Below are 17864 nucleotides of genomic sequence, written 5' to 3'. Positions count from 1 at the left end.
TCATGGAGGATGAAAGGAACACGTGAATCAGTACCTATAGTAAATTCAATAGATTTACCACCTATAAACCTCCCCAAAAATAAATTGAAACAGTACCTCTCTTAAATGTAGTTACCATTTTAGAATTATACTAATTAGAAAATGCTCAAAATTATGCACTTTCTGCTTCATTGAAAAGAATACACATATTTATTTTGTTACAATGAAATAAATTAATTTCTACTTCAGTCATTCGTGCATTCTAGAGTGAAGCAAGGTAAAAACAAAAAAAAAAAAAATATTTCATATGAAGAAAGAACAGAGGAAGGGGGGTAATGTTAACCGCGTCCGTGATTATCCTTAAGTCACACGTGCCCCCTGGGTGGTGCTAAATGGGTAACTGTCACAAAGTCCTGTGGCATACTGGGGTTCAGTGGGATGAGGTTCGGTCTGATGATGAGTAATCTTATGACGACCCAACGGACCGCTCTTCCCTGGGAAAACCGGCGATTGTGGGGAGGATTTGAAATTCCGAGGACCTTTGATCTGGAGAGGAGGGGTCTTGGAGGAAGCAGCCATGTAGAGGATACAGGAGAAAAGCTGAGTTTTGCGTCTCAGGCCGCCAGATAGTACAGGAGCCCGGGGCAACCTAACCAGCATGTCCTGGCTGCTCTATCAGCTGGTGTATAATCTCGCCTGCCTTGTAGTTCCAGGTGGTGCCTGGGTGGGATCCTGCATGGCAGAGCGGGGGGCTCTTCCGAGGTCACTACTGGCTGCTGAATCTGGGGCTAGCCCCTCCAAACTGGCTCTTAGAAAATCGGAAGGAATTTTTCTCCCCCTTCCTTCAATCTTATACCAAAATGGATGCTTGTAATACAAAATTAGATAAAAACGCATTTTCTGAAATCCCTACTATAACCACTGTAATTCCTTCTGAGGGAGTGAATGTACCCTCGGGTGCGGACGCTCTTCTCTTTAGGACTACAGAAACCAGAACCGCTGGTGAAAGGGTGAATGTGCCTTCGGACACGGACACCTTGAATCCAGTGGGGATGGATACTGACTCCTCTGTCAGAAGTACTGTGCCAGATGCGCAAGCGGATGACCAGTCACCAATGATGGAGGTTGTAAATAAAAAAAGAGAAAAAAGCCAACGCCAGAAAGCGCGGAAACGACTGGAGAGGGCCATGGAAGGAATCTCGATCTCTGGGGAGAAGGGAGCGAAAAAGAAAACAGATAAAGCTGGGACCTCTGGAGCAACCTCCAAACCGGTGAGGAAGAACCATCCAAGCAATGAAGAGTCTCGTAAGAGAGAACGCATTGCTGGTGACACCCCGGAAATGGCCCTCAAGAAATGACGGCTATATAGTCAAGCTGCAAGAAAGGCAATCACTCTGCGAATCGTCTGCAAGGATGATTCCAGAGACATAACATCGGTGGATTCAGATTTCATCACCTCTATAATTGATGATCAAATTATAGATGGCTCTATCACCACCTGCAGGGTCCACAAGACAGTCCTGCAGCCGAATGGCCTCAACATTGCATGTGAGGACCAGGAGACTGTGGACGTCCTGAAGACTTTAATTAATGATCTACCCGGCCCTGAAGAAAACCATCCAGGTTATCATGCCATGGCTCCCGGAGACAGACCTCCCATGAAGAGGTTTTTCGCTTGGTTTCCTGGAAACAGGTCACCAAAAGATAACATCAAGCTCCTTGATGCCTGCAACAAGGGCCTTGATGTTAAGAAGATCGCCATCAAGGCAGTTATCCCTGGAGACGGAGGTAATACCTTGGTGCTGGGAGTAGAACATGAACTTATGGATTATCTGGAGGCCCAGAATTTCAAACTTTTTTGTGGTGCCCGTGGCTGTGTACAGTTGAAGGAACCAAGGCAACAGGAGAAATCAATTCCTTCGCCCAGGGATCCTCCAAAGAAACAGTTGACGGAAGAAAGGGAGACCGAAAAGGAGTCGGAACCAGAGCTTTCTTTGGAGGCTCTGGAGAAGACACCTGAATAGGTCTCCCTTGTCACTACTTCCTTTGAAGTAGTATGCTAAGAATGCGGCTTTTAACTAAGTCTCTCCTAAAATCCTTCAGGGTAAGTTCTTTTCTTTCATTTAACCTGTTTTAATGGTTAAGGTTAGTCAGTTAAACTTGCAACATAGCAGAGCAGCTTCATGTAATTTAGCTGCTCAATTAGGTAAGCAAGACACTTTTGTTGCATTAATTCAAGAACCTTAGGTGCACAAGGGTAAAATCCTTGGTAGGCCCATGAACGCGCACTTCTTTTCGACAGAGGGACCTGATAAAAGACCTAGAACTAGCATTTACATTTCTAAAAATATAAAGGCTATGAAATTATCCCAATTTACATCAGAGGACTTAACTGCTATTGTAATTAAGGACATAAACAGTTCACTGAGAGGAAACATTTGCTTTTGCTCAGTTTACATGGCTTATGACCTTAACATTCCGCAAGAATTTATAGATCTTGTGAGCTTCTGTGAAATAAACAATATTCCTATGGTTATTGGTGGTGATGTTAACGCTCACCACCTGTCATGGGGCAGTTCTGATACTAATCCTAGAGGAGAAAAACTCATGGAATTTATAATGAATACCAACCTAACTTGGGTAAATAGGGGAAATCGCCCCACCTTTGTTAACAGAAGAAGAGAAGTCATTGACCTCACATTAACTTCATCTGATATTTATAACCTTATTGAGAATTGGCATGTAAGTGACAATCCCTCACTTTCTGACCATCGCCTTATACAATTTTGTATTAGAGATGAAATTCCAGTTGAATATTTCAGAAACATTAAAAACACAAATTGGGACCTTTATAAGGATTTCCTGGTTTCTAATGTTATTAACCTTCAGGTTTTAGACAATAATTGTACAGTCGAGGAGCTTGATATTCAAGCAAACAACTTGACAAATATCATTATTGAATCTTATCATGCATCATGCCCTCTCAAACGAAGGAAGTACTCTCCTAGCAAGAGAGTTTGGTGGACCAAGGAGCTTGAAAGCCTCCGCCTAGAGGTTCGGAGAGCGCACAGGAAAGCTGTCAGAAATAAATCTGAAGTTAACTGGTCTAACTTCAAAATTCTACAAAGGAAATTTAAAAGTGAAATCAGGAAAACTAAATACAACTCATGGAGATCGTTCTGCACAGATATTCTGTCCTACCATGAGACTGCCAGAGTACATAAGATTCTTAAAAGATCTCAGGAGTCTCAACTCTCATCGGTTATGCGACCTGATGGCAGTTATACTATAAACCCTTTGGATACACTTTCGACCATGTTGAATTTTCATCTGGGGGACAGAAGTGTCACCTCTGACCCCCAGGAAAATCCATTGGAACTACTTCATAATCCATTAGATCTGGATTTTGCTAAGACAATTGTGAATTTTGAAAAGGCTAAAGCGGCCCTTGATGTATTTCTTCCCTTTAAATCTCCAGGGAACGATGGCATTTACCCAATTCTGCTTCAGAAAGGCTGGGATATTTTTGGTCACATTCTCGTGGACATATTCAGGTCCAGTTTGATTTTAGGATATGTTCCTAAGGTCTGGAGAACTTCACGAGGTGTGTTTCTTCCTAAACCAGGAAAAGATACATATGAGAAACCAAACTCTTTTAGAATGATCACGCTAACATCCTTCCAGCTTAAGCTGTTGGAGCGATTGATTTTCTGGCACCTCCAGTCAGATAATAATCTGAAACATATCTTTGGCTTAGACCAACATGGTTTTAGGCCTGGCTTCTCCACTGAGTCGGCCTTACACCAACTCGTGTGGAGAATAGAAAAGACAATTATAGACGGACACTTTGCCATTGGGATTCTACTGGATATTGTAGGAGCCTTTGATAACATCGGTTTCGAGAAAATACATAAGGCCCTTACTGGAAGTCATATTCACCCTATGATAACTAGATGGGTCATCTTCATGATTAAAAACAGGAATATCTGTGTTAGTCTCGCTGACTATGAAGTAAAGAGAGATATTACTAAAGGGTGTCCGCAGGGTGGTATTCTTTCTCCGTTCCTGTGGAACCTGGTTTTCGACTCAATCTTAGTACTTCTACGGGAGGAACCTGGCATGTCACAGGCTTATGCAGATGACCTTATTGTGTTATTACAGGGTTTCGATATCGGAACCCTACATAATCAAGCTCAGCAGATCTTAAATAAAGTTTCACACTGAGGTGATACAAATGGCCTTTCTTTCTCTGCTGAAAAATCTGAGGTCATAGTTTTCACGTGGAGAAGGAAATGGAAACTGGCAAATTTATATCTGGGTCACCAGATTATTAGGCGTAAGGAATGCATTAAATACCTAGGATGTTACCTGGATAGTAAACTTACATGGATCACCCATATAAAAGAAAAGGCACAAACAGCCACAAATGTTCTAGTACTTTGTAGGCGAATCGTTGGTAAACAATGGGGCCTTAACCCAAAATCTACTCTATGGATTTATACTGCCATTGTCTGGCCAATGCTTTCTTATGGATGCGTGGTCTGGATTAATGTTATTAACAAAAGCTCGTATTTAAACATTTTACAAAAGGTGCAAAGACTTGCTTGCCTAAGCATTAGTGGGGCTTTAAATAGTACCCCTACTGCTGCATTAGAATTTTTACTGCAAATTCCACCCTTGAAATTATTCTTGAGCGGAGAAGCAATTAAAGCCATGTATAGATTGAATAAAAATGGCACATGGTGCCAAAGGACAGGTTTTGGTCATAAAAGCCACCTGAAAAGCCACACTGACATATGCCTGGACTTGGGCAATGAGATCCCTATAATCTATATGCCCAAAGATGCAATTACTAAAACAATAGTTCCAGATAAACTATTTTCAACTCATATACCAAAAAGGAATGAGATAGAATCTCTAATTGACCTAATTCCAACAGGCTCAATTGAATGTTACACAGATGGATCAAAATCCAACTTCACTGGAGCTGGAGCTATTATAAGGACCAAGGGATCTGAAGAAGATTTCATTAGATTTCATCTATACCTTGGTAAATTTACAACTGTTTTCCAAGCCGAGGTTCTGACGATCAATATGGTCGCCAAGGAGCTCTTAGCTAAAAATACAGTTAATAAGTATATATATATTCTCTCTGACAGCCAATCAGCCATCCTTGCCCTGGCTAATCGTGTCAAGTTACAAAACTGTGTTTTGAACTGTACTCAAGATCTCAATTCTCTGGCTCAGGCCCATAATACCATTAGTTTAGTCTGGGTCCCAGGTCATTGTGATTTTGCTGGAAATGAACTAGCTGATAAAGTAGCTAAAGATGCTTCGCAACTCCCCATGTCTGGCCCAGAACCATTTTACCCAGTTTCATATCAAACGGTTAAAAAAGAAGTAAGAAGCTGGATAAAGAACAAACATGATGATATATGGTCTAAACTTCCAGACTGTGCTCATTCTAAACTGGTGCTCAGTACACTTAACTTTTCAGGTAAACTCATACACCTCAGTAGAACTAACTTACGCCAGGTAATTCAAATTGTTACTGGACATGCTTATCTAGCTAAGCATCTCCACAAATGTGGTCTTGTTGAATCTCCTCTCTGCCCAGCTTGTGGAAAAGAAGAGGAAACATCGTTTCACTTTTTGGGACGATGTCCGGTGTTCTCTGTCCCTAGAAACAAATTCCTTGGGTTTCCCTATATTACCTTTGATCAAGCCCTTTTATACAAAGGGCTCTCTGGCATAATAGGGTTTCTGATGTATACTAAACACCTACAGGTAAGGTGAATATGGAACCACAAGAAACAAGCTTTGAGACGCCCTGTGAGTTCTTTTTTTTTTTTTTTTTTTTTTTTGAAAAGAAACTATGCAGGGATTTCCCTCTCATAGCTGTGTTTTGGAATATAATGATATCAAATCTTTATACACTACCTGGCCATTTGACTTGAGAATGCACCTCTGCCCTCCTTATTTATTTATTTATTTGACTCTCCATCGCACTCTTGTTTGGTCAAGAATTGCGTTTGGTGGTTTGGGAGGGATTGAATCGGTTTTCCATCCAATAGGGAAGTTTTTACAATCCAGCCGACATCTTGAACTTAGAGATGGGATCTTTTGCTGATACTATAGATTTGGTGTCAGTTTGAGATCTTATCTATTTATTATTTACCTTTTACGGGAGTTACCATTTAAATCCCTTAACTTAAATGATCAAATGGCGGAAGAGTAATGGGCAATTTTGCCTAAACTCCTTTCCTTCTTTTCATAAGAAGGAAGCGCCCTATTGTTATGTTATGTTAAGAACAGAGGAAGATACAGAATGAAAGTGCAGAGTTTTCATTTTTGTGGTGCATGTTAACTTTTGGCAAAAGTATATTATGTAAATAAGAAATTCAGCGAATCAGCATTGGCAACACAGTTTGGATTTTTGGATTTGGATTATTCAGTTATGGCAAAGCACACGAGGGCTATCTGCCTAAAGGGATGGATGCGCAACACAGTTTGGAGTAAATTTTGAACATAATGGCCAGAGAAGGATTTTATCTCTAATATGGCAGAGAAATTTCTAAAATTTTGCACCTGTAGCAGTTTGGCATTAATCCTTAGTTTTGTAATAAAATTTGGCTTAAAATAGGGCACTCTGCAGCCAACTGGTACTGCAAAAGCCACTGGTTGCAAATAGGAGCAATTAATGCAGCAATCATAACACTGCTATAAGAAAAGCAGCAATTGGAAAAATTCTTCCAAGGTTTCAGCTCACAATTTATAATTTCAAACACCTTTTGAATCAGAAGGTGATTCAAATTATGAACATGAAAAATGAAACTACCTTTCCTGTAATTTAGATTACATTTTGAAACAAATCCTGGTTCAAATTGCAAACAGATATAGCCACTCTGCCACATATGAATAAAATTAAGTCTGTTACCAACATTAATTACAGAACTTATAGCAACATTCAACCTTATCATTTCATTAAATACAAATCATAAAAGTACATTATTCTTAAATTGAATAATATTCTATGTAGAACATAATTTTGATTATCAAATTTGAAATGTGAAAAATCTTGGAACAATTTTATATTTACAATTTTAAAATATTATAAAACAGAAATCAGATGCGTACTTACTTTATAAGCTTTTGGCAACTGATCAATAAAAGTAGAATATTCAGCAGGATTTAAACTGAAAAGAGCTACAAGAACATCTTCTCCATACTAGGCCAAAGAAAAAAGGATTACTTAATTTAAAGCATAGGACTTTTGTCAAACATTTCTTAATTTAATAAGCATTCACAAGTATAAATACTACCAAAGAACTAAATTATTAAGTTCAAATATTATTTATTTAAGATATAGTTGGACCAATTTATAGTTCTTAGATGTAACCTTATGGTTAGGAGAGATAGGAAAGACAAAATTGACAGTTATAAATTTATTTTTTAAATGGGAGAGACTGCTTACAGTTTTGTTTTTAGTACTGGGCTTTATCTGAAGGCAATACTAACCTTTTCTAGATAGGTGCCTCATATGGCATTCAATATAAATAGCCCATGCATCACTGGAGAAAGTGCTTAGGGTGGAGGTGGGCAATTGTTTAGGCTCAGGGGCCCCTTTATAGAAACCGAGGATAGTGCAGGGCCACACTTTTTTAAATGATTGCATTCATTAACTTAAAAATGAATAAACATAAAGTAAATAAAATAAAGGCAGTTTTATTGAACTTATTTATTATGCTAATTTCAATTTATTTATTATTTTGTGTGTCATTTCAGATTGTACTCCTTAAATGCGGCTATCGTTTCATGATAAAGTAAACACACTGCTTTATTCCCTGTGACACTCGTCACCGATTTCACATGTTTTGTTCCATGGTTCATGGTTTGACTAAAGTTGGGAATTTACATATTTACTGTTGTAAAGACAAAATTACAATTAACCAAATCAATCCAAAAAAAAAAAAAAAACTGTACCTCTTATCTACACTTTACATGCATACTGACATGCCAATCCTAGTGGAAAATACAATATTAATCTTCGGTCACAAATAGGAAGGAAATCTTAGTTCAAGATGCATTTTTCTAACTGTCTTGGCAGGTCACAAAAAAGGGCTTAGCGGGTCACTATTAGGCCCTCTCTAGCTTAGGAAATGAGTGATGCATATGTGTCTTTTAAACTGAGCCATTTTTTACAGAGCACTAGATGACATCATGTGTCCACTGCTTTTAAACTGAACAGTTTTAGGATCCTGACCTTCAGTTCAATCACATTCTGCCTTGCTTTGGAGTGAGCTATTGCAGAGGAGAAGAGAAAGCACAATATAAGCAAACACAGCTCGGCTCTTTAACTCACCACATGACTTTAAAAACTCGCATTTTTGATATCCCTCCTAATCCTTCTTTCCCCCTACTATGTAGTATCTTTTAGGGTTACTATGTGGGGTTATGTTACACTTTGCATTGCTTTCAGATATATTTTGCATACTTATCGTTTTATTTCACAAAGTCTTGACTCAAGTTTATTATGGTGAGAAAGTGTCATTTATCAGAAGAAGGATGGATATATTTGCATGGTTTAATGAGCCAATTAGTGACATGGATGAGAGTGATGATCCATTTTCTAAAGAGTTAGAAAGTGATATTTCTACTGACTCTGACACACATATTTTGTCATGTGAATCTCATTCTTCCACTTCCGTCAAAGATTTTATTACTTCTTGTATTTTTTATTCATTTTTAAGTTTATTAATGTATTAGCACTTGTACCACAATTTTAGTTTATTAATGTATTTAGCCAATTAAAACTTTAAAATAATTTAAAGAGCGATTGTGAAAATTATTTCTCAAAGTAAGCAATTTATTTTATATACTTTCATGTAAAGAAAAGGAAAAAGATTATTAAATGCTAATTTTAATGTATAAAACAGCTTAAGTAAGAACCTAAAATAAAATTGTACCCAAAATTATGATGTTAGGATTTAATATATTTTTTCCTCCAGTTAGGTTTAGCAATGTAAAACTCCTGCCCTACACGCAATGATTTTCGATCCCCTCCGTCCTGTAGGAATATCTTGAACAAAAGTGCATTGCAGCAAAAGTTTCAACATGAAAAGAACTTGTCTAGTGTAACTGTCTCTTTGAAGAATATTTTCCTGCTTTTCCTCAAAAGGGTTAAAGTAAAAATATGTTCGTCCCAAAGAAAGAGATGACCTTCATAGTGTACCTGTCTCCTTAAAGAATACTTTTCTGCTTCTGCTTAGGTTACATTAGTTTAACACAGGAAAGCACACAAGGGCTGTTTGCCAAAGGGAAAAAATGTCTTTGTGTAAGACTTTCTAAGGAAAACTTGGAAAAGCAAAGACTTTCTTGTATTCACTACATTGATGCATGTTACACATAAAGGAAACTGCAAAAAACAACCATATAAAAAGCCTATTTGCCTGAGATTAAATATGGTTGAACAGCCAGTATTTAGAAGTCTTAACCACCTGGTCACTGGTAGGGTTGGCAAATACAATTAAAGGCAACTTTGTGCTCATAGGGCTAACACTACTATTTATATCTATTTTTTAAACAAAGAGGAATTGATTCCAGCTATGATTATCTATTAGCTAGCAAAACAACTTTTATTAGTAGCTAGTAAAACAACAAGTTTAACACAGCTTTCATATACTGGGTCTCACAGAAAGATAGCCAGTATTTCATGATGTCTCTGTGAAGTAGGTATTATGCAAAACGAATCAAAAAGTGCTTTAATTTAAATCAATCACCTAAACAGAATATATGCACGTTGTGACAACTGCAGCCTCATAAACACATATGAGATTCTTAATTTTAATAAAGCATTATGCTTCTTATGCAATCTGATAAGTAACAAGATTTTTAGTCTGCATTTTCTTTTTAGAAACTAATATCAACTTCAGTTTGTACTTGGAAATGCTAAGATCTTTTTGTTCTATCAAATCAAGCAAATGGAAATGGAAGCTGGTGAGTAACAAAATGTACGTCTCCACTTTCTAAATTCATGACCTGAATTGCTGCTTTCAAAGATAATAAACTGAAGAAATAGACCAAGACCACGGCCTGCAAGAACTGATCTTACGTCAAGAGATATCTTCTGGGAACTGTCAGAAATGAAGTTTATAGTGTTGCAGGACCATATTAATGAAAGAATCATGTAAGCAATAGCAACTATAATTCATTTTAATAACTGTAATACTTAATGTCACAATTCCAAGTTCTGTTCAGCATTCATATATAAGGGCACAGCTTCAAATTTTGTCTTCTAGAACTATAACTGTTGAACTATCATTGTAAATATCTGTAAAATTCTGTTTTCAAGATTCATCAAATTCCAGTGCCAAAAGGTTCCAGTTCCACTTAATGTATGTGAAACTGCATCAGCAAACTATTATTGTAATACTACTAATACACAGAAACATTTGCCTGATTATCCTGCCTGTCCATCATGCTTTGGGCTGTGGCTGGCTAGGTAGTAGTTAACTTCCCACTCGCTGGACATAAGGCTTGAAGCAAGAGCTGTCCAGTCATCAGTTGCCCTTCCCCCAAAAAATACAGTAGATATTTATTACAAAGCATAGCCTGAAACTGAATATCACTAAGACTTCTGTTGCTTTTTAGGGACGTACATATTAAAACCCACTAATTTTTCTAGTAATCTTCATGAATGACTGAATTAAATAAATGTACCTTCAATCCGCTTCCTAGGTACAAGTTTATCTGATTCGTTCTTGACAAAGCGATTTCCTATGTCATCAAAATGCAAACCTCTTTATAAAAAAAGAAAACATTTGTAGGGCATAGTTTTGTGGAAAATTTTCAAGCCATTTCCGTCTATTGCCCGCAGATCCCGCACATGAGATGACTTATGTCACAAAAATATAAAAGACCTATAAAAGTGCGAATTTCAGTTAAGAGTTGTATTATGAGCATCTCTCTCTCTTTGAAATCTGTCAGAAATAGATGCAATATAAATATTTGTATAACTGACGACTTTCAGCAACATATGCTCACTTAGTAAAAGTTACCACGATTTATTTGGAGTCTACACATATTTTGCCTCACCGATGTTTCCAGGCAATTTAGTAATAATATTATGAGCAGGAGTTCTAACATCAGTTTTAGACTTTCTTTTTACCATTGGGTTTTTTGTCTTTTCCAATAAAGCAATAAATGTCATTCTCATTTTCATTTTCAGGATACATCTCGATTTCTGAATCAGTATCATGAGAACTAAAAAATTCATTATAACTTTCATCATCAGTTTCTTCAATGGAGACTTCAACAGTTTATACATCAAATAATTTTTGTAAATGTAACATTTCTTCCTTATAGGATAAATTACGTGACATGTTTGCAGTTTTCTGTGCTACAACAAATGAACTACCTTACAACAATGCGAATAGGAGAGCTGGGTCTGAAAGACCCGATCAGATTAAAACAAAACCACAAATTAAACAAAGATTAAAACAAAACCATAAAATTTCCCGCAGAAAACTTCAAAAACATAAAGAGGATGGCCCTGGAGGAGACTACACTGAACCACAACCACTTCAGAAAAATAGGGGCATTTTCAGAAAGGTTTCTTTAATCAGGCGGGTCCATTCATTTAAACGGGTGGGTCCAGCGCGTGCTCGCAGGTTAAAAATATATCCATATGGAGTCAAAAGTTGTTAATTCGGACACCCATAATCCGGACCTCAAAGCTAAAAACTTTCTGCGTGCGCATATGCGTGTGCGCAAGCGCAGAACACGTTTTCGCGTGCGCGTTTTATGTATAACGGACGGTATAAGCTAAAATTATCTAATTATCTATTTCAGTTAATGTTGATGATTACGTTGTTCCTTAATCTTCGAATTGGATCTGGCTTATTATTTTTTGCAGACTGTAAAAGTAAACTTGAACTTTCGATTATGTCAAATAGAATTTCCGATTCTGGAGCTCCCAAAGGATCATACAAAACAAAAGTATGTTTCGATGTCCATCAAACAAAATGTGGAATTGCTGCAAAAAATGGATAAAGACATGAAGAATGTGACAGAGAGGTTAGTGAAATCAAAAAAATTTCGATTGACAAGTTAGTCGGTATTCTCGGCACAGCAATTAACGGGACTTGAACAGTGGAACTTTGTAACTGAACAAGAAATTATGTCTGTTTATAGAATTAAAGAGAAAGTATTATCTCATAAAACGAAGCAACTTAAACAACTTACATTGAAAGAAATGCTTAATAAAGCAAACAAATTTTTTTTTTTTTTTTTTTTTTTTTTTTTTTTTTTTTTTGTAAATTTTGATACCTTTTAGATCCTAATTGTTCTTTATTTCATAAATTACGGTTTCATATTTTTAATTTTAGAATTCTGCATGCCATCTTACGAGATTTAAACTGATGATCTGTAATCTGGAAAAATCGATAATCCGGAATTGACGAAGTCCCGATGAGTCCGGATTAACGACTTTTGACTGTATAGCAAAAATTTATGATTAAAGAAATTTTGCAAAAATTTCTGCTTGAACTATGAATATACTCAATGAAATTTAATCAAAAATATTCTGTTATCTTTGATGAAACTCATATAAATGGGTAGAGGCTCTTCACAATCTCTAAAAAAAATTCAATATTATTCAAAACTTTACAAGAGCAAAAATTCTTAAAACACAAGTTAAACCACACAAAACATTACTTACTTCTAGAAATATGGATTCAATTATAATAAAACAAAAATATATGAAAGATAAGAAAGAAATTAAATATGCAAATATAATATTTAGTGCAAAAAATCATTTTAAAAATGCACAGCTTAATTTGATGCATTTTCAAAACATCAGCCCCCGCCCCCAAAAGATAAAGGCAGTAGCTACTTCTGATATAATCCAGAAATACCGAGTGGCCATAATTAAATTGAAAGTGCTCACAGTGTTCTGTAGCGCAATCTATTTGCAAGAATGACGCCACGTTTTGTAGGAAGATTAAACGATTGGGGGGACGAAGGATTCCGCGAAAAAACAAGTTAGTTCCAAAAGTCACTACTAGGGGAATATTTGGTGCTGTGTAATAGAAAATAGAGTGTTAACAAAAGCAAATTAATACGGAATAAAATTACCTTTTATTATGCACATTTTCTGATTTAGTTCAAGTGTAATATGGCAACACTTTTAAAAAAGCGTAAAATCTTCATAAACACCGATAAAGTCTTGTGATCTGCAATATCACGTATGCTGAGCAGAAGAAGTTCTTTTTTCCAATTTCACGTTACATCCATTCGCACAGTGCCAGCTGCTTGGGTTTTAAAAGGCAATGTGTTAAGTTTCAAATCAATTAGATTGAAAGTTTATGTGCAATGTCTCCTTCTTTAGTCGAGCGTGCGTTACTGGTCAAATTCTTTTACCTCAACCAGTGCAATGCATCAGCCGCTCTTCGTGCTTTTAGAACGCACACAAAAAAAAAAAAAAAAAAAAAAAAAAAGCGTAAAGGTAATGGTCCTGTGTCAGTTAATGGGCTAAAAGCAATGGTTGCGACGTTTGAGAAAACAGGTTCTCTGAAGGTTCAGTCAGGCAGAGGACAAAAACCTGTACCACAGGATACAATCAAAGCAGTTGCGGCGATTCTTGACAGAGGACCAGACGGTGTCCGCCGATAACATCGCGGAGAAAACAATGCAAGGCAAAAATGTCGTGCTACAAAACATCGTGGGAGAAAACATCGCAGTTCTTAAACATCGTGGAATAAAACATCGTCACCGAAAATAAAGCGGTTCAAAAACTTCGCAGTTTAAAAACATCGTCGTCGAAAATATCATGGCAAAAAATAAAGTGTTTACAAATCATCGCATGACGATAACATCGCAGACATGCTTTTTTCAGGTTTTAATAATTGTAAATGGATATTCCCATAATGATTTGTGAGCACAAGATGTGAAGAAGGATAATTTTTACTTTCACATTTTTTTATTAATTAATAAATTTTTGCTTAAAAAAGTAAGAAGGAAACTTAAGCATAGAAAATTAAATGCAACTTATAGATTATACTTTTCATGAAAATTACCAGTAAAAACTTTATAAAAAATGATTTATTAATGGCCTTTTTTAGTTAACTATGTTGGTTTAAAATTCTATTAAGTGCTATAAGTAGCATTAATTTTCAATGCTTAATTTTCTATGCTTATTTCCTCAGCAAAAATTTATTAGTTTATAAAAAAGTGTGAAAGTAAAAATTATCCTTCTTCACATCTTGCGCTCACAAATCATAATGGAAATATCCATTTACAGTCATTAAAACCTGAAAAAAGCATGTCTCCCATGTCATCGTCATGCAATCATTTGTAGATACTTTATTTTTTTACCACGATATTTTCGACGACAATATTTTTAAACTGCGAAGTTTTTGAACCGCTTTATTTTCGACGACGATGTTTTAGAGCTGCGATGTTTTCGCCTTGCGTTGTTTTCTGCTCCGCGATGTTTTCGGCTGTAACCGACTAGACAATATTGCTGCCACCTCTAGCGCTCGTGGAGTAGCTTGGAATATAGATATGCCTTAAACACCTAATCACATACGATATTTGTTGCCGGAACAAAACACTTGCAGCAACAGTTCTGAGAAACGCCCTTTCGCGAAATAGGGTTACCATCTTCAATTGGTAAACAGGCTGAAAGCCAAACAAGAACAAGTTATCGCTCAGATTGGTGAAAGTGACGCTCGATTTCAAGTGACATTAACTTTTTCGAGTTGTTTTGTATTGCTCACACGCTTTTCGTTTTAAACTTTATTGTTAGTAATGGAAGATAATAGAAAGGTGATTGCTATCAAGTTAATCACTTTGATCTCCACTCTGGCACTTCAAGTAACAGCTAAAGACACTTCTGCTTATAGTAATCAATTACATCAGTAATAGCCAAATTCTGTATACACTAAAAATAGTTTAAAATGTGTGCTAGATAAATCTATTTATCAGACATTATTTATGTGTATTTTCTGTTGTCTGCATTGCAATGAAAATTTGATTGCTCACTGGAAAATTTGTGACATGGTGACCACCTTCTGACCTTGACTAACTTTATGGCTCATAATTACTGTTCTGTCCATTCAAACAAACAAACAGACAAAAAAAAAAAAAAAAAAAAAAAAGGAAGATGACCATTTTATGACAAAAGTCTATATGGCTGATATTTACATCCTCACAGCCAGCAGATACTATTCAGCAAAATGAAGATCAAATAAAGCATATGAATACATGAGCAATCAAACATGTGCGAGTTGTTTACTGTCCCACAGAACACTCGGTAATACATTTAAAACACATTAATTATACTCTAGAAATTAGGTGGTGCTGGTGCACATCATGAGTTTGTTTTATGTGATTACGGCAAAGCCTCAAGGGATATCTACCTATCAGGAGGGATCCCTTTGTTGAAGATTTTTTCAAACTGGCTCGTATACCAGTTACAAATGGGGAAAACCAAGGAAACTTCATGTAGCCAGCCCGTTCGCGGCATTCTAACCTGAGACACAACTACCAGTGTTCAACGACACTTCCGCCACTAGTAGGCCCATACACTTAACTGGAAAGTGCAGTTCATTATGCAAACAGACATGAAGGTGATAATCAGTTGTGCACTATTTTAAGTAATCAAATGTTATAAATGCACAGCTGTTACATTTCTTATTATTTATTAGTCATGTTTTTATTACGTAGATTATACATATGATATAATTATGAATTAACCCAATAACAAAATGTGTACATTCTTTAGTACTCAAATACTTATCAATTATTTTTCAACTGATTATTACATACCCATAATAATTTGCAAAGAACTGATAACTATAGTTGCTGATAATTACATAATCGTTATCTGAATTAAAAGTAACTTCAAATAAACTTCTTGGCAATGTTCATTTTTGTATTCATACATATATATATATACACATCTAATAAGTCATATATTTACATGCAGATAGAAAGATGCGATGGTTTAGAAGTTGTTAATATATATTTATTAGTATTAATGTAATGAATAAGATTTATATTAGTGAATGTATATACAAATGTTTTTCATCATGCATAATAATAAATTCATAAATTTCCAATGTTTCAATATGTAGCATTTACAATACAAGTATAGTTTCTAATGTATTTAAAATCCAAAAAGTATTTCATTAATAACATGACAATAATAGACAAATTTAATGAGTATTCTCATTATTACATAAGCTATGCTTTTCTTTTTTTATGCATCTTTTATGCTGTTTAAAATGTGTCACTGATTATGCAATTAACAATTTAAAAGATAAGTAATTAGGAGAAAAGCCGTGCACATACAAACGGATTTAAAAAAATTATTCAACTTAAATTTAAGAAATAAAATTGTATTATATAACAGTGATAATACACGATCAGCATGAAATAAGACAAATTTGGCGAACTGAATTCGTCTGATTGGTTGAACGTTCAAGGAACACATCTCCAGCTGGAACATTTTCGGACAAGTTTTAAAATGTTTCTCATAGCCGGGACCTCCTAGCTAGATGAAAAATTTCTCGGAAGCCTGCCGCTTAAAGCTGTGCTACTAGAATCTCGTTTCTGGGAATTGTTCCGGGTAAGAGAGCGCATCCATAGAAGTGATAGGGCCATTACACTACGGTATGGAAAATCTTACGAAAGATTATCAACTTCTATCCGTACAAGATCAGTCGTCTACAGGAGTTATTGTACCCCGACCATGATGAGCGATTGAGACTTTTGCTCTCATCTTTCCTGCCAGAATGGAGGTGGATGATGCTTGGCCGTGGAAAATCTTATGGAGAGACGAGGCCCACTTTTACCTGAATGGAACTGTGAATACCCAGAACTGCCGAATTTGGGATGACAAACCACCACATGCAGTCACAGCAATTCCCTTACATTCACCAAAGGTAACTGTTTGGTGTGGGTTCACAGCGGAATTTATCGTAGGTCCATTCTTCTATGAGAACATTACCCCGACAGGACCGGAAACCTGTTCTGTTACCGGAGAAAAACATCGCCACATGTTGAACAGCTTTGTCATTCCGGCACTTCAGCAAAGACAATGAATGTGGGAATCATTTTCATGTAAGATGGAGCCCCTCTACACGTTGCTGTATGGGTGCAATAGATGCTACAACAGAAATTTACAACAGAAAGAGTCATTAGCCGCTACTTTCCAACTGCATGGCCACCTTGGTCGCCTGATCTTACCCCTTGTGACTTCTGGCTATGGGGTTTACCTTAAGTCCAAGGTCTATCAAGGAGTGGTCCAGGACCTGGCTACGTTGAAGAATAACATATCACGGACTGTACGGGAGATTCCTGCAGACATGTTACTTTCTGCTGGTGTGCATACTGTGCACAGAATGCAATATGTGGTCCACAACAACGGCAGCCACATTGAACCTCATTTGAATGCAAAATAAAAGGTAATTTCCATATTGATTTGCATTTGTTAACACTCTATTTTCTATTACAGAGTGCCAAATATTCCCCTAGCGGTAACTTTTGGAACTAATTTGTTTTTTCGTGGAATCTTTCGTCCCCCGTCTTGTTTAATCTTCCTACAAAATGTGGCATCATTCTCGCAAATAGATCACGCTACAGAACACTGTGAGGACTGTCAGTTTAATTATGGCTACCCGGTATTAAGCATTTCTGTGAGGAATATTGTATGGAAGATAATACAAAAGAAATTGCCTCATATTTATATTACACAATTATTAACTGCTAATATAGGAAATTATTCTCATTTAAATAATCAACACCTACCTATAGCAATGAAAAAAAAATTTCAGACCAATAATGTAAAAGGAACCACTTTATATTATACGATTTTTTTAACT

At 36.3% G+C, this 17864-nt stretch overlaps 1 protein-coding gene across 12 annotated transcripts in view; it reads right to left on the bottom strand.

Moving 5' to 3' along the window:
• The window catches only part of chb (CLIP-associating protein), a 358527-nt gene that overhangs the window by 31349 nt on the left and 309314 nt on the right, over positions 1-17864 (bottom strand). For all 12 annotated transcript variants that reach the window (XM_085823772.1, XM_085823773.1, XM_035371225.2 and 9 more), the window contains one exon: positions 7121-7207. In XM_085823772.1, the coding sequence (XP_085679898.1) occupies positions 7121-7207 (87 nt within the window). The remainder of the gene's footprint in view (positions 1-7120; positions 7208-17864) is intronic.

The sequence above is a fragment of the Stegodyphus dumicola genome, chromosome 9, assembly GCF_044657685.1.
Source record: "Stegodyphus dumicola isolate Sdum_Otavi_A_Nest chromosome 9, ASM4465768v1".
Lineage (NCBI taxonomy): Eukaryota > Metazoa > Arthropoda > Arachnida > Araneae > Eresidae > Stegodyphus > Stegodyphus dumicola.
This window is presented reverse-complemented; position numbering and strand designations above follow the sequence as displayed.